Below are 23,253 nucleotides of genomic sequence, written 5' to 3'. Positions count from 1 at the left end.
AGGTTGGAGTCGCCAGGAGGAAGGCATGGCCAGCCATTGAGAAATGTTTGTTGAAGTTTTCGATTATCACGGACTTATCAGTGGTGACCGTGTTACCTAGCCTCAGTGCAGTGGGCAGCTGGGAGGAGGTGCTCTTGTTTTCCATGGACTTTACAGTATCCCAGAACTTTTTGGAGTTAGAGCTACAGGATGCAAATTTCTGCTTGAAAAAGCTGGCCTTTGCTTTCCTGACTGACTGCGTGTATTGGTTCCTGACTTCCCTGAACAGTTGCATATCGCGGGGGCTCTTCGATGCTATTGCAGTTCGCCACAGGATGTTTTTGTGCTGGTCGAGGGCAGTCAGGTCTGGAGTGAACCAAGGGCTATATCTGTTCTTGGTTCTGCATTTTTTGAACGGAGCATGCTTGTCTAATATGGTGAGGAAGTAACTTTTAAAGAATGACCAGGCATCCTCAACTGACGGGATGAGGTCAATATCCTTCCAGGGTACCCGGGCCAGGTCGATTAGAAAGGCCTGCTCGCAGAAGTGTTTTAGGGAGCGTTTGACAGTGATGAGGGGTGGTCGTTTGACCGCGGACCCGTGGCGGATACAGGCAATGAGGCAGTGATCGCTGAGATCTTGATTGAAGACAGCAGAGGTGTATTTGGAGGGCAGGTTGGTCAGGATAATGTCTATTAGGGTGCCCATGTTTACGGATTTAGGGTTGTACCTGGTGGGTTCCTTGATGATTTGTGTGAGATTGAGGGCATCAAGCTTGGATTGTAGGACTGCCGGGGTGTTAAGCATATCCCAGTTTAGGTCACCTAACAGAACAAACTCTGAAGCTAGATGGGGAGCGATCAATTCACAGATGGTGTCCAGGGCACAGCTGGGAGCTGAGGGGGGTCGGTAGCAGGCGGCAACAGTGAGAGACTTATTTCTGGAGAGATTAATTTTTAAAATTAGAAGTTCGAACTGTTTGGGCATAGACCTGGAAAGTATGACAGAACTTTGCAGGCTATCTCTGCAGTAGATTGCAACTCCTCCCCCTTTGGCAGTTCTATCTTGACGGAAAGTGTTATAGTTGGGTATGGAAATCCCAGAATTTTTGGTGGCCTTCCTAAGCCAGGATTCGGACACGGCAAGGACATCAGGGTTGGCAGAGTGTGCTAAAGCGGTGAGTAAGGCAAACTTAGGGAGGAGGCTTCTGATGTTGACATGCATGAGGCCAAGGCTTTTTCGATCACAGAAGTCAACAAATGAGGGTGACTGGGGACATGCAGGGCCTGGGTTTACCTCCACATCACCCGAGGAACAGAGGAGTAGTAGGATGAGGGTGCGGCTAAAGGCTATCAAAACTAGTCGCCTAGAGCGTTGGGGACAAAGAATAAAAGGAGCAGATTTATGGGCGTGGTAGAATAGATTCTGGGCATAATGTGCAGACAGGGGTATGGTGGGGCACGGGTACAGCGGAGGCAAGCCCAGGCACTGGGTGATGATAAGAGAGGTTGTATCTCTGGACATGCTGGTCTCAATGGGTGAGGTCACCGCATGTGTGGGGGGTGGGACAAAGGAGGTATCAGAGGTACGGAGAGTGGAACTACGGGGTCCATTGCAAACCAAAACAATGATAATGATAACTAGCCTGAACAACAGTATGCAAGGCATATTGATATTTGAGAGAGACATACAATAAGGCATAAAGTGATTGCAGGTCTTGATTGGGAGAGCTAGCTAAAACAACAGGTAAGATAACAGCAGCTAGTCCACTAACACAGCAACAACAGGTAAAAATGGCGACGACTAGGCAGAGAGGGTCGGATTAACTACACACAGATCCTGAGTTAAAGCACAGAGCCGACAGATAAAACACAAATAAACAGAATGGAGTACCGTGAATTAATGGACAGTCAAGCAGGCATCAGCTATGTAGCCAAGTGATCATAGTGTCCAGGGGGCAGCCGTAGATGGAGCAGGGAGGCCTCCACTAAGCTAGCACGCGGCGTTTAAAGTTAGTAGCCCGGGGGGTGGTCTGCTCAGACGGAGGGGGTCTGCTCAGACGGAGGCCGGTTGAGGGCACAGCGGGTGGGGTATTCGTCTGCAGACCAGACGTGGTCGTGTCGACAGAGAATCCAAGCCGGATGGCGATGGCGAAAGAGAGGTTGTGAATTGTAGAATTGTGTTTGCTAACTGGTGCTAGCTTCGTGGCAGTGGCGCTAGCTGCGCTAGCTGCAAGCTAGCTGTGAGGATCAGAAGTAGTGGCTCAGGGATTACGGCAGGAATCCGGCGTTGTTGTCGAGAGACAGTCCGATGCTGGTAAATTGGTGAGTAATATCCAAGCTAATAACAGGGCTGGTGTCTGTGCAGAAGGTAAAAGCTGCTAGCAGCGGCAAAAAATGGCTAAATTAGCTTGTAGCTGATTAGCTGGTTAGCTACTGGGGGTTCTTGAAAGTGTTCCAAAGTTAAAAAATAATAGCGATTCCGTATCACATTGGGTGAGGTAGGTTACCGGAAGGTATAATCGAATTAAAAATCGAAAAGATAGAAAAAAAATGTTAAAATATATACAAGAAATACGAAAAAATACGAACGTACACGAGAGGACTAAAGAAACACGTCTACACTGCTACGCCATCTTGGATATGTGAGTATGATCCTTCCACAACCATAAGTCTGACTAATAATTGAATTATTTGATTAATAGGTGTCTCCCGGGTGGCACAGTGGTCTAGGGCACTGCATCGCAGTGCTAGCTGCGCCACCAGAGTCTCTGGGTTCGCGCCCAGGCTCTGTCGCAGCCGGCCGCAACCGGGAGATCCGTGGGGCGACGCACAATTGGCATAGCGTCGTCCGGGTTAGGGAGGGTTTGTCCGGTAGGGATATCCTTGTCTCAGTATGTAATAAAATGTATGCACTCTACTGTAAGTCGCTCTGGATAAGAGCGTCTGCTCTTGGCCGGTAAGGATATCCTTGTCTCAGTATGTAAAAATGTAATAAAATGTATGCACTCTACTGTAAGTCGCTCTGGATAAGAGCGTCTGCTAAATGACTAAAATGTAAAAAATGTAAATGTAGTTTAACCTGCTTAAAAAAAAAATCATTGATCTGGCTTTCATGTCTGTCTGAAATTGCATCTATTTATTTTTTTACAAATTTAACCAGAACCATGCACTAACTTCTTCTTGTAGCAGGCATAATAGAAAATTTAACACGGGTCTCGTAAAATCACTCAAGCACAAACCCACGTGCTAGTGAGTAGCCAATGTTTATTTCAAGTCTAACCAACTTGAATCTATTTGCTAGCTAACAAGGTAGAACAGTTGGAACTTATTTAGATATCGAAATCAAGTGGCCTACCTGGATAAACCGATGGTTATTTCTCAGAATGAGAATGAGTTGCCAATTCCTAATGTAAATGTGTTTTTTATGCTCATTGCACATTTATAAAAACACAGACTAGACAGCCAGCACATAAGTCTGTGGCTAAAATGTTGCTAGCGGTACCGCGTGTGACAGACTGAGCATGATTTTTCCACCATCATATTCATTGATACTCGTTTTAGTAGGGTCTGCTCTGTACTACATTTTGAGAGTTGACACACAAAACGGGTATCATTAGAAAGGTTAAGTTCTCGTCTATTTCAGTAAAAGTGTCTAAGCATTTCGGTGTTCCTACGACTGGTTCTGTTGGACCAAACCTCAAATAGCGAAGTTTAACTTCCTCTGTGACAACAAGCAGTTTCTTTCATCTTTGCTGTTGTGAGGGGCTTGGTGTCTGTGTGCTAGTGGGAAGGTGCACAAGGAGCAAAGGAGATGAGACCAAAAAGATACAAGCTCATAAAAATAATAAAAACGTAGATTCCTGCGATACAGGCATCTGGACATTTAGCAAAAACAAATGTTGATGAATTAGATATCGCCCAGCCCTAAAACCAGTTGTATGTACTTCTGTCTAGCATATAAATCTGATTCAAATCAATTTGTTTTGGTCACGTGTTTAACAGATGTTATTGTGGGTGTAGCGAAATGCTTATATATAAAAAAAATACTGCCACGTTGCCTAGGGGATAGAAGCACGGCTGCCCTCTTATCGGCCCCATTTTTTTCAAGAATGAGTTTAGGTAACAAACATGTCTGAGACTGAAACACAGCTCATGACTTTGGTGGAGCTGTATGTGCCTCCAAGTACAGATCCAGCATACTGCTTTTACCTATCAAACCTTGTCAAAAAACTATGATGGTCTTTCTAACATAATGAAAGGCACCCCACCACACTGTTTAACCATCTTCAGTCCTTTCAGGGGCTGCATGTCTCAACCATAGAGTAGGAGTGCTGATTTTAGGGTCAGTTTTTACCTTGAGTAAGAACATGGACAGAGGGGACCTGAGCCCGTATTCATAATACATCTGAGTAGGAGAAGATGCTTTTTGAATATGGGCCCTGATCCTAGATCAGCACTTCTACTCTGAGACTCTTTTTATGATTATGGTCCGAGATCAACAACGAAGAGGAAACTGGACACTTTTTGCATGTTTATGGCTTTAGAATTTGACGTTATTTCCCTCTTTCCTGCAGCGTATTGTGAGCTCACAAGGTAGCTTGAATGAAGAGGACTTAGAATGAGGATCGTCGCTGGAGATTTCCCCTCGGAACCCTCCTATAACGGAGTGCCCCTAGATGCTGATCTTGGGTCAGTTCTGTATTTCCCCCACTAATGGTTAAGGTTAGGATTGGGGGAGGGGAAGCTGATCCTAGATCGGTACCTAGGGGAAAGTTAATCCCGGTGCTCCTATAACCAATTTTCTAGACAAGTCAGGAGAAGAGGTTAACTTTTTTTTACTCGCTTTTTGAAGGGTATTGAACATTCTTTCGCTTCTGTCCAAATGAAAGAAACATGAACCCGTCCCCCACACGTGTGTTACTATTGGTCGCATCAAATTACCATATCGTGATTTGCAGCAACCAATCAAAAATGCCTATCGGACAGCATTTTTATTGGATTCATATGCAGTTAGAAAAATACATTGTTTTGCTTCTCTTAGTGGTCGGTCTCTAGAAGGTGTAGCAAAGCATTTACAATATCATCCCTGCAACCACTCCCACGTTTACACAGCTCTGGGACCATATGTATTAAGCGTCTGGAGTAGGAGTGCTGATCTAGGATCAGGTCCCCCCCCTGCTCATGCATTCTTATTCATTGTGATCTAAAATGGATCCTAAAAAAGCATTCCTACTTGATACATATAGCCCCTGTATTAAAACCTCTTTCTACAAACTTCTTAGATCACATGTAAGGAACAAGGAAATTGAAAGACCGTCTCAATGTTGTTGCTTCATTGTATTTAAGTTATTGTTTTGATTTCAGTCCGACGTGGAGATACTTTAGAAAGTGATTGAATGTTCTGTTCGGTCATTAAGAGGTTGTTCCTCTTTGTAAGAAATCGAAATAAAAAGGTAAATAACACTTGCTTCTAAAAGTTTATTTAGTCTCTCGGGTATTAATGTCCAGAATAGTTCATTCATGTTTTCCCTACCATTAGGTGGGACCATAGACGTACAGTTGAAGTCGGAAGTTTACATACCTTAGCCAAATGCATTTGAACTCAGTTTTTCACAATTCCTGACATTTAATCCTAGTAAAAATGCCCTGTCTTATTTAGGATCACTTTATTTTAAGAATGTGAAATGTCAGATGTTTATTTCAGCTTTGATTTCTTTCATCACATTCCCAGTGGGTCAGAAGCTTATATACCAAATACTAATTGAGTGTAGCATTGCCTTTTAAATTGTTTAACTTAGGCTACCTGTAACATTTGACCCTTCACAAGCTTCCCACAATAAGTTTTGTGAATTTTGTCCCATTCCTCCTGACAGAGCTGGTGTAACTGAGTCAAGTTTGTAGGAGTCCTTGCTTGCACATGCTTTTTCAGTTCTGCCCACAAATGTTCTATAGGAATGAGGTCAGGGCTTTGTGATGGCCACTCCAATACCTTGACTTTGTTGTCCTTAAGCCATTTTGCCACAACTTTGGAAGTATGCTTCCAAAGTTGTCCATTTGGAAGACCCATTTGCGACCAAGCTTTAACCTCCTGACTGATGTCTTAAGATGTTACTTCAATATATCCACATTTTCCTTCCTCATGAAGCCATCTATTTTGTGAAGTGCACCAGTCCCTCCTGCAGCAAAGCACCCCCACAGCATGATGCTGCCACCCCCATGCTTCACGGTTGGGATGGTGTTCTTTGGCTTGCAAGTTTCCCCCTTTTTGCTCCAAACATAACGATGGTCATTATGGCCCCATGTGCAGTTGCAAACTGTAGTCTGGCTTTTTTTAATGGCGGTTTTGGAGAAGTGGCTTCTTCCTTGCTGAGGGGCCTTTCACACCAAAGTACGTTCATCTCTAGGAGACAGAACATGTCTCCTTCCTGAGCGGTATAACGGCTGCGTGTTCCCATGGTGTTTATACTTGCGTACTATTGTTTGTACAGATGAACGTGGTACCTTCAGGCATTTGGAAATTGCTCCCAAGGATGAACCAAACTTGTGAAGGTCTACAATTTTTTTTCCTGAGGTCTTGGCTGATTTCTTTTCATTTTCCCATGATGTCAAGCAAAGAGGCACTGAGTTTGAAAGTAGGCCTTGAAATACATCCACAGGTACACCTCCAATTGACTCAAATGATGTCAAGTAGCCTATCAGAAGCTTCTAAAGCCATGACATCATTTTCTGAAATGTTCCAAGCTGTTTAAAGGCACAGTCAACTTAGTGTATGTAAACTTCAGACCCACTGGAATTGTGATACAGTGAAATAATCTGTCTAAACAATTGTTGGAAAGATTACTTGTGTCATGCACAAAGTGATGTCCTAACCGACTTGCCAAAACTATAGTTTAACAAGAAATTTGTGAAGTGGTTGAAAAACGAGTTAATGACTCCAACCAACCTAAGTGTATGTAAACTTCCGACTTCAACTTTACATGTTAATATTTACATACATTGGGTGGGATAGCCCCAACCTAAAAAAAACTGTTTCAACTGGAAAGGGTAGGCATGGATGTTACAACAGGAACGCTTACACACCATCTCATGATATGGCCCCACTGACATCAAGTACAAGAGGGGCCTAAGCACAAGTACAGGAGGGGCCCCCGTGTTGAGGATCAGCGTTGCGGATGTGTTGTTACCTACCCTTACCACCTGGGGGCGGCCCGTCAGGAAGTCCAGGATCCAGTTGCAGAGGGAGGTGTTCAGTCCCAGGGTCCTGTTCTTAGTGATGAGCTTTGTGGGCACTATGGTGTTGAAAGCTGAGATGTAGTCCATGAACAGCATTCTCACATAGGTGTTCCTTTTGTCCAGGTGTGAAAGGGCAGTGTGGAGTGCAATAGAGATGGCATCATCTGTGGATCTGTTGGTGTGGTATGCAAATTGGAGTGGGTCTAGGGTTTCTGGGATAATGGTGTTGATGTGAGCCATGACCAGCCTTTCAAAGCATTTCATGGCTACGGATGTGAGTGCTACGGGTCCGTAGTCATTTAGGCAGATTACCTTAATGTTCTTGGGCACAGGGGCTATGGTGGTCTGCTTGAAACATGTTGGTATTACAGACTTAGACAGGGAGAGGTTGAAAATGTTAGTGACGACACTTGCCAGTTGGTCAGCGCATGCTCGGAGTACACATCCTGGTAATCCGTCTGGCCCTGTGGCCGTTGACCTGAAAGTCTTACTTACATCATCTAACTCACTCAAAATGAGCACTCACATTGTCTGATGATGGGTGTGAGATGAATCTAATACAGTGAATGGAGTACTTACCACTGATCGAAATCGAATGCTTTCACTGGCTCCCTGATCCTTGAAGACGAGCTGTAGTGTCTGAAAAACCAAACACAGAAACAAGATACGGCATATTTGTATTTTCACTTGATCACCATTTATTTGCTTTGATTTCAAATGCTATTTGATCCCAGGTCTACTTTCCTAAATGAGGTTATGTTCACCGCTTATAACACAACTAGAACTGGTGCTGCTGTTACCTTCTTTGTGCAGCTGGCAGGAAGGTTGCCGACAAACACTGTTCGTTTCTGCTTTACCCTCGCCTCTGCAATTTGGGATCCAGTCCTCTGTTTTTTTGTCTGCCTCTCCTCCTCTTTCGCACTCCCTTCTCCCATCTCAACAGCTTTCCTTTTAGTCTTCTTGGGCATCTTTGGGACCTGTTCAGCTTTGTAAGCATTTTGTAATGCACTTTCTCTGAAAGCGACAGAGAAAGCTTTTATCTATCAATCTACATCTCTTGCAGCATATTCTTTTGCATGTCACACATTGTTTAATTTTTAATCGCTCACCTGTTTTCTAGACTTAGGTCTGCAGCTGATTTGTCCTTTGCGGCTTTCTTTGTTTGTTTCTGGTTGTTCGAGACTTTTGTGACCGTGCCTTCCTTCAACTCCACGCTCCTCAGTTCAGGCTATGAATGGAATAAAAATAAATAAACGTAATTTCACTCAGTTGGCAAATACAGAAGATTCTAGCAAGGGTACATGACTCAGGCCCTCAGGCTCTCTAGTTCTGTTGGTTTTCCAGGTAATACCTCCCCATCATTTTGGAAAGGAAAGCTAAAATATGTGTTTCTTAGTGGGCAGGTAGGAACTCCGTTTCACATTATTTCAGAACCTTTTCTCTACTGAATATGGCCTTGGTTTTTCTGGAAAACAAAAAAAAGTCAGCTGGGCAGCAGCATTAAAAGACCCGAGCTGTGCGTCCTTGCCTTGGGACTTATGGCCTTGGGAGCAGGAACAAAGAACAGAGTGTCAACTGCTGGTGCAGCTTGGAACAATGCAGATAACGACCCGGAGCTGGATGCGGACTCCATTGGAAACAAGCTGCCTGACACTGATCCCACTACATAGTCCATGGACTGTTTGTCCACAGATGGCCCCTCCTCACTAAGGGAAAAAAAAGAAAAGAACATGGTTAGACTTAGATACAGCAGCAGTTTGTTCACTACCACAGTTGTGTTGGGTAGCTAGATGTGCATGAATGCCAAGGGTACGTGTAATATGTATTGCTACAAAGACAGCTTGCTGCCCTTGTGATGTCTTCATAAGCATTTCCTGGACATCCAGAGGTAACACACACAAGGTAGGCTATCCAGTGTCAATGAGCTGCCAACCTCATTGGTTGCGAACAAACGGAAGCAATTTACTGAACAAAAATATAAACGCAACATGAAACAATTAACGATTTTACTGAGTTAGTTCATGTAATGATATCAGTCAATTGAAATAAATAAATTAGGCCCTACTCTACGGACTTCACAATTGAATACAGATATGCATCTGTTGGTCACAGATAGGGGAGTTGATCAGAATACCAGTCTGCCTGATGTAACACAACACATCTCCTTCGAATAGAGTTGATTAGGCTGTTAATTGTGGTCTGTGGAATGTTGTCCCACTCCTCTTAAAATGGCTGTGCAAAGTTGCTAAATATGGTGAGACCTGGAACACGCTGTCGTACATGTAGATCCAGAGCATCCCAAACGTGCTCAATGGGTGACATGTCTGGTGAGTATCAGGCCATGGAAGAACAGAGACATTTTCAGCTTCCAGGAATTGTGTACAGAGCCTTGCGACATGGTGCTGTGCATTATCATGCTGAAACATGGTGTTGGCGGCGGATGAATGTAACGACAATTGGCCTCTCGTCATGGTATCGCTGTGCATTCAAATTGCCATCGATAAAATTCAATTGTGTTCGTTGTCTGTAATTTATGCTTGGCCATACCATAACCCCACCGCCACCTTGGGGCACTCTGTTCACAATGTTGACATCAGCAAACTGCTCTCCCAAACGATGCCATACACGTGGTCTGCGGTCGTGAGGCCGGTTGGATGTGCTGCCAAATTCTGTAAAACGACGTTGAAGGCGACTTATGGTAGAGAAATTAACATTCAATTCTCTGGCAACAGCTCTGGATATTCCTGCAGTCAGCATGCCAATTGCAGGCTCCCTCAACTTGAGACATCTGTGGCATTGTGTTGTAGCATATCTGCACATTTTAGTGGCCTTTTGTCCCCAGCACAAGATGCACCTGTGTCAAATCAAATATTATTGGTCACATACACATATTTAGCAGGATGTTATTGCGGGTGTAGCAAAATGCTTGTGTTCCTAGCTCCAACAGTGCAGTAGTATAACAATTCACGTCAATATACACATCTAAAAAAGAATGGAATTAAGAAATATATAAATTAGATTGAGCAATGTCAGTGGCTCATACAGTATATACATATGAGATGATTAAAGCAGTACGTAAACATTATTAAAGTGACTAGTGTTCCATTACTAAAGTGGCCAGTGATTCCAAGTCCATGTATATAGGGCAGCAGCCTCTAAGGAGCAGGGTTGCGTAACCGGGTGGAAGACGGCTAGTAATGACTATTTAACAGTCTGATGGCCTTGAGAGAGATGTTTTCAGTCTCTCGGTCCCAGCTTTGATGCACCTGTACTGACCTCGCCTTCTGGATGATAGCGGCGTGAACAGGCTGTGGCTCGGGTGGTTTATGTCCTTGATGATCTTTCTGGCCTTCCTGTGACATTGGGTGCTGTAGGTGTCCTGGAGGGCAGGTAGTTTGCCCCCGGTGATGCGTTGGGCAGACTACAGCACCCTCTGGCGAGACCTGCAGTTGCGGGCGGTGCAGTTGCCGTACCAGGTGGTGATACAGCCCGACAGGATGCTCTCAATTGTGCATCTGTAAACGTTTTAGGGGCCAAGCAACATTTCTTCAGCCTCCTGAGGTTGATGAGGAGCTGTTGCGCCTTCTTCACCACACTGTCTGTGTGGACCATTTCAGATCGTCAGTGATGTGTAGGTCAAGGAACTTGAAGCTTTCCAACTTTCCGTTGATGTTGATAGGGGCATGCTCCCTCTGCTGTTTCCTGAAGTCCACGATCATCTCCTTTGTTTTGTTGACGTTGAGTGAGAGGTTATTTTCCTGCACCTCTCCCAAGGCCCTCACTTCCTCCCTGTAGGCTGTCTCATCATTGTTGGTAATCAGGCCTACAAATGTTGTGTTGTCTGCTAACTTGATGATTGAGTTGGAGGTGTGCGTAGTCATGGGTGAACAGGGAGTACAGGAGGGGGCTGGGCACGCACCCTTGTGGGTCCCCTGTGTTGAGGATCAGCATATGGGCTGGCAGCCTTGCGGAGGTTAACACGCTTAAATGTCTTACTCACGTTGGCCACAGAGAAGGAGAGCCCGTAGTCCTTGGTGTGGGCCACGTCGGTGGCACTGTGTTATCCTCAAAGCGGGCGAAGGTGTTTAGCTTGCCGGGAAGCAAGACGTCTGTGTCTGCGAAGTGGCTGGTTTTCCTTTTGTAGTCAATGATTGTCTGTTGACCCTGCCACATACTTCTGTGTAATGATCATCTTGATATGCCACACTTGTCAGGTGGATGGATTCTTTTGGCAAAGGAGAAATGCTCACTAACAGGGATGTAAACAAATTTGTGCACAGTATTTGAGAGAAATAAATTTGTGCATATGGAACATTTCTGGGATCTTTTATTTCAGCTCATGAAACATTGGACCAACACTTTACATGTTGCGTAAAAAAAAGTTCAATTTAATACAGTGTGTGTTTCCCGAACTACCTTGTATTTCCAACAATGTACAAATTGAACATAATTCTTAATGTTAGATACATGAGGATACTCGTGGAATTGCGACTAACCTCTCTCCAGAAAGTGTATTTTTCATGGTCAGTTCACTTCAATGTTCTCGATGGTTGATTCCAGCTGGTTTGAATGATGAGACAATCTTATAAAAACGTGATTTTTATCATGGAAATAATTAATCAAATAATTTGCACGGGAAGTTATAATGAACACATCTCATTAGAACTATGTGTTGATGCCAAAAAGAAATGTAGCTATTTACTCACGTTTTACTCCATGAAGACCTGTCCTTCACCTAATTATGTCCTACCATGCACAACGCAATTGTAAATGTCCCTAGCTGTTACATATGGGTGGGCTTTCATCCAGTGATCTAAATATAGATGCATTGATTGTTACCCGACTATAACGATGATGGCTATTTAAACAATGACACTAAAATAACGTTTATTGCCGGTAACTTAATCATTAATAATCTATCAAACTTGTACGGCAAACGTGTGCATCATCATATTCAGTTACTTCCTATCGGCGTTTGTGAGCTGTGATTATTTATGCTGCTGCGAAATATGACAAACTCTCTGATTAAGGTAACTTTCAAACACATATTTGGAAATAACATTATATCCATTCTGTGGACACGTGGTCCTCGTGTTTCATTGGCAGTGAAGATGTTTGTAGTAGCCAATCAAATAAAGCCAAACGACATTGCAGTTTCTTGGGAGTTGACATGACAGCAAGTATTTTAGCTAGTTAACGTTATTACCTAATGCTTTCTTAAATAGCACTGTCAAAGTACAACAAGTAAGTACAGAAGGCTTTACCTGCTCATTCTTTTTCATTGCACATATATAGGTCGACTTATACCCAACGTTATAGATTCAGTGAGTTCAATGAGAGTCCCTGGCCAGACACAAGCCACCACCATGGACGAGTGCCTTCCATCAGACGCAGTGGGCAGACGTGTGGCGGGGAGCGTGGCACGGTGCGGTTTGTTGGCACTGTACCACCAACTGCGGGTAAGCTAACTAGCTACAGAAGGCTTGGGATATCGATATAATAGGCAAAATGACATAAGAGTTATCCACAGTGTGTGTGGCAGCACTGTTTGAGAGAAATGCACAAGTATTCTTGGTCATGCACTATAACCAAGTAACGTTACTTATTCAATGCCTGTGCTTACCAATTCCTCTGTGCTTAGGGTTGTGGCTTGGTGTGGAGTGGGACAACCCTGATCGATGCAAACACAATGGAAGCTATGAAGGTGGCCACTACTTCACGTGCTAGGTGAAGTAAACCATATCTAGTATCTCCATGATGGTAGCATGACATAGGTGTCATCCTAATTACTGTTAACCCATAAGTAAAATCTTCTGTAATTTGGTCAGCTGTGTGATTCATTTCTGTGTTCGTACGTGTTAGAAATTGAAATTCTGGCAAAAATGAAGTCTCCACCCTCAAAAAAGAAAACAGACATTTGTTTTGGTTTGGAATGTGGCCGTTATGTGTTTTTGCTGCTCTCAGACCAAGGTTCTCTCCCCCTCCACCCCACCAAAGGCACCCGAAGGGAGGCTCTTTCGTCCGGCCCAAGAAGGCCAGCTTCGGGGTGGACTACCTGACGGCCATCAGGCGGCGTTACGAGATGGAGGTCCAGCAGGTCTTGGGAGAGGAGATCCAGATCTCCACGAGGACGGTGGAGATGGTGGGCTTCGAGGCCATCTCGGAGAAACAGAAGTAAGGGGACAACAAGGCTTTGGAGACCGAGAGTGAGAGGGCATTTTAGTCCAGGACTAGGCTTAATCTGATTTAGGGAATCTGTCCCAAAGTGGGCTTATTTGAACAGTCAACTCCGTATGTACTGTTTGCAATAGTTAAGGAATATTGTTAAAGCATGCCACCTATACCAGAGGATGCCAGTATCAGGTCCCAAAAAGCGGTTTCTAACCTAAAGGGTATTCCCTGGTTAAATAAATAAATATAAAGTTAAGAATGTTATAAAAAGTAGGCTAATGCACTTTAATTGGGACTGTTGAACTGCACCACTCTCCAACAGAGTTTGCACTTCTGATGTGCAGTCATCTGTACTTATTCAGTGAAAAGCGTCGTTGTCATCTGTGCTTCTCCGCAGGGTGGAAAACCTCACCGATGTTGCGCTGAGGTTGCGTGAGGTTTCCAGCCCGGGCCCTGCAAACGAAATCCAAAACTCCACTCCCCGTATCCTTTCATTTAGTAGCTTTTAATTAGTTAAATAAGTGCCCATGTCAAAAAAATACAACTATCATTTTTGTTCATTTTAATAATTTATTTTTAAACCCATTTTTCTCCCAAATTTTGTGGTATCCAATTGGTAGTTACAGTCTTGTCTCATCGCTGCAACTCCCGTACAGACTCGGGAGAGGCGATGGTCGAGAGCCATGCGTCCTCTGAAACACAACCCAGCCAAGCCGCGCTGCTTCTTAACACCAATGCCCGCTTAACCCAGAAGCCAGCCACAGACGTGTCGGAGGAAACGCCATACACCTGGCGACCCTGTCAGCGTGCATGCGCCCGGCCCGCCACTGGATTCGCTAGAGCGCAATGGGACAAGGACATCTCTGCCGGCCAAACGCTCCCCTAACCCGGACAACGCTAGGCCAATTGTGCGCCGCCCCATGGGTCTCCCGGTCGCGGCCTGCTGTGACAGAGCCAGGGTCTCTAGTGGCACTGCTAGAAACTGCGATGCAGCGCCTTAGACCGCTGCGCCACTCGGGAGGCCACAAAATTGTTAATGTTAATAATACTTGAGTGCACTTCTCTGACCTGGAATTACTGTGATATGTAGCGACATTACACCATGTTTGAGTCCCAAATGGCACCCCTTTTCCCTATATAGTGCACTACTTTTGACTAGGGCTCTGATCAAAAGCAGTGCACTTTAGTGAATGTGTGTGTTATTTGGGACGCAGGCCCCATGTCCTGTTAGTAAATGTACGGTCCACCCACCCAATTGAATTAGCTTGGGGGAAGCATTGATTGGACATTTAGCTGATGTTGCGCTACTACTGCATCCTTAATGGTCCCTGTCAGACGTGCTGATGTTGGGCCTGTGTGGGAACCTCCTGTGCTGCTGGGACGACGTGATGGCCGTCACGGAGCAGATGGAAGGAACTCAAAGAGCTTCAGCTCAGGTAGATCACACTGAATAATGGTGTGTGTGTTTTTGTGCCTGACTTTTCTCAACCTCTGATCCCCTCACTGACGTGTCTCTCTCTCGTCCTCTGTCCCCTCAGCCACAACAGACTGCGTGTGCCCTCCAACCCTACGGTGCGACCTCGGGCCTGCCTCAGTGTCCTCTCCCTCACCAACTGTGCCCTCACGTGGCCTCAGGTGGTGACAGCCACCACCCTGTACCCTTCCCTTAGGCATTATGGGTCTCTTTCTCAATGCATCTTTCCTCGATTCCTTGCATCCTCTATGCTTACATCCTCAAAACCCATTGGAGAAGAACGCTGGAGGGAAAGAACCTTGGACCTTATCCACCAATATGGTTGAGAAGGAGGCAAGGAGATAGGATGTGAGGAATTGATGATGGATTAATTCAGATCGATCCCATCTGAAGAAAATACAATTTTGCAGGCTGATTTTATTTTGAAAGGTGTTTTTGTACCAGTTAATACGGTAATAGATCATTAAGTTGCAGTGCACGATATGTTAATTAACGAGCTGGTGCAAACCTGTGAAGGCCTAATGAAATGAGAAAAACTTCTCTATATGCTGTCTCTTTACATTTATCCTCTCTCCCTTTGGTGTTGGTCTGTTAGCTGCTTGAGTGCGCCCCCATGTGGCCACTGCTGGAAGATCTCTACGTCTCTGAGAATGACATCACTGAACTGCAGAGGTAAGGTTTTAGCCGTTTTGGGTCTCCCTTCCGATTTTAGTTTTTTTTAATTTCTAAAACAACATATAGAACTGACGTGTATTTCCGCCTCTTTCGTGCAGGCCAAACAATGTCTTACAGTCCTTGGCAGTTTTGGATTTCTCAACAAACCCTTTGGTTGATGGAACCGTACTGAGTATTGCCAAACTGCCGAGGTAAGAGCGAGCATAACCCTACCAACACAGACACTTGTCATAACAGTTCTCTACGTCTTATGACAAATGACATAGCCCTGTCGGTAGCTTGGACTTGGGCATTGACAGTTCTTGGGAGTACTTTACTTTCGTGAGCAATAATCAACAAAACATTTTTTTTGTATACATACTAATATCCTAATAAATGTGTATTTCGTTATTTGCTTAACATTAGCATTTCAATGAATAAGCATTTGTAACATTCATAATAACTTATGTGGCATTTATCATGGAATTTACCATAAAGTGTAACCTTTTTACATCCATGATTTTCATGAATTTCAGACTGGAGAATCTAAATATGTCGAAGACTGGTTTGTCAGCCTTGAGGTTAGATGATGCACTGCCTGGTAAAGTTTACATCCACACTTTTTTTCGAAAACGTTATATTTTTTTGTGTTTGTTATTGGAAGTCAAGTTGAATGAACATATCAGGAGAGATATTTGAACAAGGTTTCCGAACATGCATATGGATCTGTGTTTTGATGACAGGTAATTTCACAATGTGTAAAACTGTAAGAGCGAAAGATCAACATTGAGTATGCTAGTATTTTTTTCATGTCTTCTGAAGGTTGCATGACAGCAATGTTTCCTGCCCTGAAAATTCTCACAGTTAATAGCGACAACATTTCAGAGGTGAGTATCGTCTGTGAGTGGAGATGAAACGTTATGAACATTTCGTATCACGATTGTGACAAATGTGCTGGAAATGTTCAAAAAGTACTGATACATACACACGGAAATCATTTCATATTGAAAACCAACAAATACAATTAGCAGCATTATTCACTTTGTGTGCATAGACATTAAAATAATAACATTAACATTAAAGATGGCACCATGTGGCCATGAGAGGTAAAAGTTTCCCTCGTGGAGGTTTAAATGAACACAACCTTTAAGGAAGCAAATCAAATGTGCATATAAAAGCATATAAAAGCAACACAAGTAAAGCAATGTGCATGTAAGAGCAATACAACCATATGTAAACACATCCAATGTGCATGTAAGAGCAATACAACCATATGTAAACCAATCAAATGAACAGCACTGATTGTATGTCCGTTCTCTCCTTCATACAGAAATAAGGTGCTGCTGGCCTAACATCCTGTATGTCCGTTCTCTCCTTCATACAGAAATAAGGTGCTGCTGGCCTAACATCCTGTATGTCCGTTCTCTCCTTCATACAGAAATAAGGTGATGCTGGTCTAACAATCCTGTATGTTGGCATCTTTGTTCACTTGAGAATGAAATGTAAAAATGTCAGCATATTTACTTGGTCCGGTTTAAGTAGTGATCTGCGAGGGGAGACAATGTGCCCGCTGGCACTGAATACCCTCTGATGGCACGCTGGTTGCTGGGATGCACAAAAGCTGCCTGGCAAACCTGTCAAGGTGAGACAGCTCTGATGCATGGTCCCTCCACCACACCAGTGGATCCTCTTCTGCTGGAATGGGTGGCAGAGACAGGTAGACCTTGATCTCTTCTTTCACTCTGTCTTCTGGGGAGGTCGGAATCTGACCCTCTTTACCTCAACAAGGCAGCAGAGAGGTGATCTTTCTCAGCAACCCAGCCAGGCCTTTCCCATCCGATTCCGCTGTGGGGGTGGAGGTGCTGCTGGTGCTTTGTGGTTCTTCCCTGACTTGTGCAGCTGCCAGCTTCAAGGCCTCCTGGACACAGCTGTCAGTGTCAACTTTTGCAGCCTCAGGCTCATCTAAAAAGCTCCTTTTGAAGCGTGGGTCAATGAAACAAGCCATATGCATGACTCTCTCTTTGCTTCTCTGTGTATCTGTTGTTAAATAAGGTCTTCTCTCATTACCCTTTTCATCTCCTTTGTCGGGGACGGCTCCGTATCCTTTTCCACCAGAACATCACGGGTGATGTGGTCCAGGACAGGCTTGATGGCTGACAGTGTCTCTGAGCAAGTTTACAGATGCACAGACTGAGGAGCTGGCACAGTTGCACCATGACACATGCCGGTATCCTTGGACATCAGATGCCATGTTCCTCTTTCACCAGCCAGTGTCGCACAGACTGGCTGCTGTTGGCTAAGGAAACGCTCAAGCATCTTGTGTGTAGATCCCCCATCGGGTCACCACATCATGGATCAGAGCCTTCTGTGTCATGTTGAGGGCAGCTTGCTTTTCTCTCAGTTCTCTCCTTCTCTTCCAGCTCCGTGAGAAGCCTTGGATGAGATGACGGCATTCCTTGACTGCTGTGTCAACTCTCTGAATTGTCAGAGCCTTTGAGATGGTTAGGTTCAAATTATTGCCAAAGCACCCAAGCCACAGATCTGGGAACTCTTCAAAAGCCTTGATCATGTTTGTTGCGTTGTCTGTAGTTATGCAGACCAGGTCTTTCTTGTTGATCCCACCCACTCTTTCAGCATATTCTCAAAAAACTCTGATGTTGTGAGCCGAGTGATCTTCTGGAAAGAACTGTGTTTCCAGGCAGTTTGATTCCAGTTGCCAGTCTGGGGTAAGGTAATGGATAGTGAAGGTGATGTAGGGTTGACCACCCCTGGGGTCCAGGGGCCAGTCTGGGGTGAGGTAATGGATAGTGAAGGTGATGTAGGGTTGACCACCCCTGCTTTCACTGGTCCAGAGGTCAGTAGTTGCAGCAAACCGTATGCCTTGAGCCAAACTTTTTCCAACATCAGCTTTAACCTGGTTGTACAGGTTTGGGATTTCAGTCTTGGAAAATAATATTCGTGATGGCACTTTGTAGTGAGGCACGGGAGCCTTCATCAGCCTCAGAAAGTCTGGCCTCTCAACAATTTGAAATGGCATCATGTCCTTTGCAATGTAATATGAAAGGGCTGCAGTGAGGTCTTGAGCATTTTTTTGATGTGGATGCATAAGCAGCCTGTCTTTTAAATGCTTGCTTCAGTGTCTGTGTCACAACTGTAGATGAGGAGGGACCAGTAGCATCACTGGTTTGCCTGCTGCACGAATAGAAAATGTTTTATTATTATTATTACATTATTATTATTCACCCTCTCTCTCTCACACAGTCTGTCGTCTGTGTAGCATTTGAGTATATGCAATGACCCCATGCACAATTTACATAAATACAAATGAGTCTTAAGAAGAAAGTTGCAATGAGCCCAACAATTGACATAAATACAGGAGTCTTGTATAGGAGTCTATAGTGTTTCTCCCGTTGGAACACTTTTACAACCAAGTCGACGACTGCCGGATTTTAAATGAACAAAATGTTGTTTGGGTGACTAAACTACATAACACGGTGCATTGGGCGTATCGAGTCTGCAGACACACGACTCATACAGCAGCAGAACAACGGGTAGTGTTTTTACAAGAGTAGGTAACACTGAAAGCTTCAGTTTACATTATTTACACGCTATTAGCAAGTTAGACAAACCATGACATTTTCCTCCATTCCGAAGTCCCCACATCATGCATTGAGCTAAAAGTTAATTTACCTTGCATTCGCTCTAAAGTAGTGGGTGGTGGTCATGAAGATGACTCGAGATTAAAAGTGTTGCCCCCTTTCGCAGAGATTTTCTCTCTCTTTTTGCTTGTTCTGCAGACAGGGTCACCATCTTCGATTAAGTTTCCCTCAGCACTCTTGTAAAACCCCAAAATACGACCACACTTCACAGCTCTGTCACTGCCTTCCGCCATGTTTTCACACAAAACTAAACCCACGTTGCATGCTGCGCCTGCGCCAGACTTGCTAACTTTGGTTGATGCTGGACAGTATTTAACGTGAGTTTTTCAAACCTCTGTAATCAAACACGGTTTTAATGATAATTAACATTTCAAATGGTCATACTAACCGTCGGGAATTTTACCGTGGTTTATCGTGAAACCGGTAACCGTTTCATCCCTATCTGTTAGTAAGGTCTCTCTTCTAAGAGAGATTTTATTTTAATGAAATGTATCTGGATATATGAATGATGAATTACTAAAACTAATTTGATGAATGTCACTAACGTTAGTCTGCAAAAAGTTAATACTTGTTCTGTAAAGATAGGTAGTGGGGGGGGAAGAAAGTTTTCACATGTAACTCAACCCTTTATCTCCCCTTTCTCTCTCTTTCCAAACTCTACACACACACCCTCTTGTGCTTACACACTGACACTGCAATACATACAACAATAAAAATCACACATTCAAACACACAGTCACTGACACACACTCATACAATCTCATTCACTCACTGACACACACACACACACACACACAGTGGTCGGTAATAAACGAGCTAGAGAAGCTGCAGAGCCTGGTCCGGGTGTCTTGTCGGCAGAACCCCCGGCACAGCCATGCAGCTGCTCATCGCCAGGGTGGGCCGGCTGGAGGCCCTCAACAGGTGGACGGTGAGGCCCCGTCCTCCATTTAACGCTACCGCCAAACCTGGGTGTGTTCATTAAGCTCCATTTTAATACACACGGGTTTGAAAGACGGACCCAGCTCCTTACAGTTGATCCCCACATGGCTGACATGCAATATATACTGGTGCGATTAATGGTCAGCCACTGCGCACAAGCGTAAAGGGATAGCTGTGATAGATCCAGCTATATGCCTCCATCCCAAATGAATGGAAAAGATATGCACCGAAGAAAACCAGGAAATTAGACCGTGCTTACTGTATCTTCATTCGAGATTTGAGGCGTGTAGTAGCTGGATCTACACATGTCATGGGATGTGGTTTCATCTAGACATTGTGAAATGTTCCTTTTTAAAGCTATATATGTTTCCTTCTCGTATCTCCCCCTATGAATCTATCAGTGTTTGCGGATGCGCTTGCTGAAATCCTCCATTCTCTTTCCCTGTTACCGTGGTTACCTGTAGGTCCTGCCTGAGGACAGGAGGGGCGCGGAGCTGGACTACTGCAAGATGTTTGGGCTAGAGTGGCTGGCATCCGGGGGACACCGAGACCCCCAGCAGAACCGCCCCAGTGCTGAATTCACCGCACAGTACCCCCGCTATCAGAGTCTCATACAGAGTGAGTCAAGAATGGTACGTTCCTCCTGAGGTTTCCCAGCCCTCTGCTGCAACACCCTATTTTAGACTGAGAAGTGGTACAGCCCATCCTATATCTACTCCACTATAGGCATTTCTGAAGAAAAAACATTTCATGTCTTGTTATCTGCCATACTGCTACCCATATCGCGAGAAAGAAGTGATACATCGCAACCCATGTCGTCACTCTTACAAAGAGACAATGGCGATCCTAATTCCCGCCCTGTATCATGAGTTCAATGAATTTACAGAGGCTCGATATCGTTTGTTTTTCAGAATACGGAGCTCCAGAAGACAGCGAACTGAAGAAGCAGGAGCCATTTGCATTGAAAAATCAGCTCTTAAGTGAGTCCTCCTCACTTCTCCTAAGCCTAATTTCTACAGAATGCAATTAGCAATCCTATATAGTTGCGTCAAGTTACAAATTCCGGGGCTGCACACATTTGCGTAAAGCAGTGTTTCTTAATCCTGGTCCTGGGTTTTTTGTCCTAGCACTACACACCTGATTCCACTAATAAACGTATTATCAAACATTGAATAAGTGTAATGTTGCTGTCTTGGGCAAACACTAAAATGTGTCCCCCAAGACCAGGATTATGAAGCGGTTATGGAATGAATTAGATAATTATTTTAATGATTTCGTAATAACCCGTAATAATAACCTGTAATGTGCTGTGACCCAATAAACACATATAAATATTTAGTCAGGAGACGAGTCAGAGTATCAAAATTGCATTAGTCCGTAAGAATAAAATAGAATTTCATACTTCCCCCACCAGGCATAACATTTGTTTGTCCGGATGAGACGGACCGAAAATCTGTGGTGAAGAAACTCCCAGGTAAAGACTCCCACCTGACTTCATCAGCTAGTTAGATGGCATTTGATATTATTATTATATTATGTGCGATAGCTAAGCAAATGAATTGAGATGTGCATGGATGTGCCGGACTCCAGACCACATATACCCCCTGGCAAATTTGTATCCCTCTTATTGTTTCTCCCTCTGTCATTTCTGACTGCTTTGAAATAACAATACAAAATATGTAAGGAGGCCGGGACCCCGATCTCCAATAAATAAATAAAAAAGACTTCACAATACTGAACCAAGCTGTACTGAGCTGGCCTGGTTAATCGTCGCCAGCGTAGTTACTGAAACGCACAATGTGAAAAGCAAATGTCAGAGCCAGCACAGTTTGGTTCTGTTCAGCACGATAGTGGGAAAGGGATATACCTGTGCCAAAGGTCTTTTTTTCTCATTGAGGGGCTGAAAATGAAAGAAATCTAGTTAACATCCGCCATACCTGTGTGGAATTATAGTAAGAGATACTTAACCAGGCAATAGGAAACGTGGTGGATGTTTTTGAACAGTGTGTTTCGGGCTCTACATCCAACAACCGCAGACTTTGGATTGTTTGCACTTGTTAGGCAATGTTTTGGGCAGCATGCACACTGCATAAAGTTGACTGTAGACCCACGTGAAAATGGCACGTCAAATTATGAAGTGCTGTTTGGATAAATAGTTGCACTGATCAACTGTTTTTATACTCTTCGATCTCTTTGTGCCAAAATGGGAGATCATGCATGTAAGATCCTAATGAAATGCTACCATCTGTGTGAGCGACCTTCTGTGTAAGAGCAATTGAAGTGACGGTAACCTATTGTATTTTAATGGAACACTCTTTTTGATGTGTTTTAGATTCCATGATCGTTCAGAAAGGGAAGGGGCTGCTCTACAGACTGCTAAAGATACCGGGTGCTGAGTTGAAACTCTCCTACACTAGCTCAAAGGTAAAGAGGTTTACTGACAACAGCAACTGCCCTATACTACCTCAAAGGTAAAGGGGTCTAGTCTAGTTTTATTTGGTGTAACCATACTCGGCATTCATATGTGAATCTGTTTAATAGACCAATGTTACAGTATCACTTTCATAGCAGTGGAAGGGACTCCCTAAAACGCCATTTGTCTTTCCTCAGATGGAGGGCAAAGAGATTGAGATCGACAACGACCTGAAACCGCTGCAGTTCTACTCCATCGAAGACGGAGACAAGGTCCTTGTCCGCTGGTTGTGATCAGCAAAGGTCCGGATTGGTTGCCTGATGACTCAAACTGAATTCTTCCGCTTCCGTGGCATAACGTTTGGCCGGAGCAAGGAGTTTGGGTAGCCAGGCAACCGGATTGGAAGTTTAAGCGATATTCCGAAATCCATGAGATAAATGTACAGCACTTAAACTTGGACGAAAACACAGCGCAATATCTATTCAGCCAGAGGAGACCAATCGATGTAGGAGAAGGAAACACTTGGGTTGTGTTCATTTGGCACGAAACGGAAGAGAACTGTCCGAAACGGGAAGGGAACATCTGAACTTGTCCAATAAGAGACCCTAGGGCCTAGTGTCATGTGCCCTTTAGAACATAACCCAAGTGTGCACTATGTGACCAATTTGTGTATTTGTATTTATTTGGATCGTATCAAGAGCTTACATCATAAATACAACAATTAATTA

The 23,253-nt window shown here is 44.1% G+C and overlaps 1 protein-coding gene, 1 long non-coding RNA gene and 1 pseudogene across 2 annotated transcripts in view; 2 read left to right on the top strand and 1 right to left on the bottom strand.

Annotated features, from left to right (window-relative positions):
* Nucleotides 1–5,445, top strand: part of LOC139568777 (mitochondrial import receptor subunit TOM20 homolog) — a 10,790-nt gene extending 5,345 nt beyond the window's left edge. Inside the window, exon 5 of the mRNA XM_071390856.1 lies at nucleotides 4,557–5,445. Coding sequence (XP_071246957.1) covers nucleotides 4,557–4,604 — 48 coding nt within the window. The 3' untranslated portion in view covers nucleotides 4,605–5,445. The remainder of the gene's footprint in view (nucleotides 1–4,556) is intronic.
* On the bottom strand, nucleotides 4,699–12,511 carry LOC139568779 (uncharacterized). The gene is made up of 4 exons (XR_011673662.1): nucleotides 11,712–12,511; nucleotides 8,325–8,921; nucleotides 8,016–8,229; nucleotides 4,699–7,854 (listed from the first exon to the last, which is right to left on the bottom strand). It is a non-coding gene; the product is annotated as an uncharacterized lncRNA (long non-coding RNA).
* LOC139568778 (tubulin-specific chaperone E-like) lies at nucleotides 12,511–23,253 on the top strand (annotated as a pseudogene).

The sequence above is a fragment of the Salvelinus alpinus genome, chromosome 2 (assembly GCF_045679555.1).
Source record: "Salvelinus alpinus chromosome 2, SLU_Salpinus.1, whole genome shotgun sequence".
Classification (NCBI taxonomy): Eukaryota; Metazoa; Chordata; class Actinopteri; order Salmoniformes; family Salmonidae; genus Salvelinus; species Salvelinus alpinus.
The sequence above is the reverse complement of the archived record's forward strand: the minus strand, read 5'-3'. Positions and strand labels throughout refer to the sequence as shown.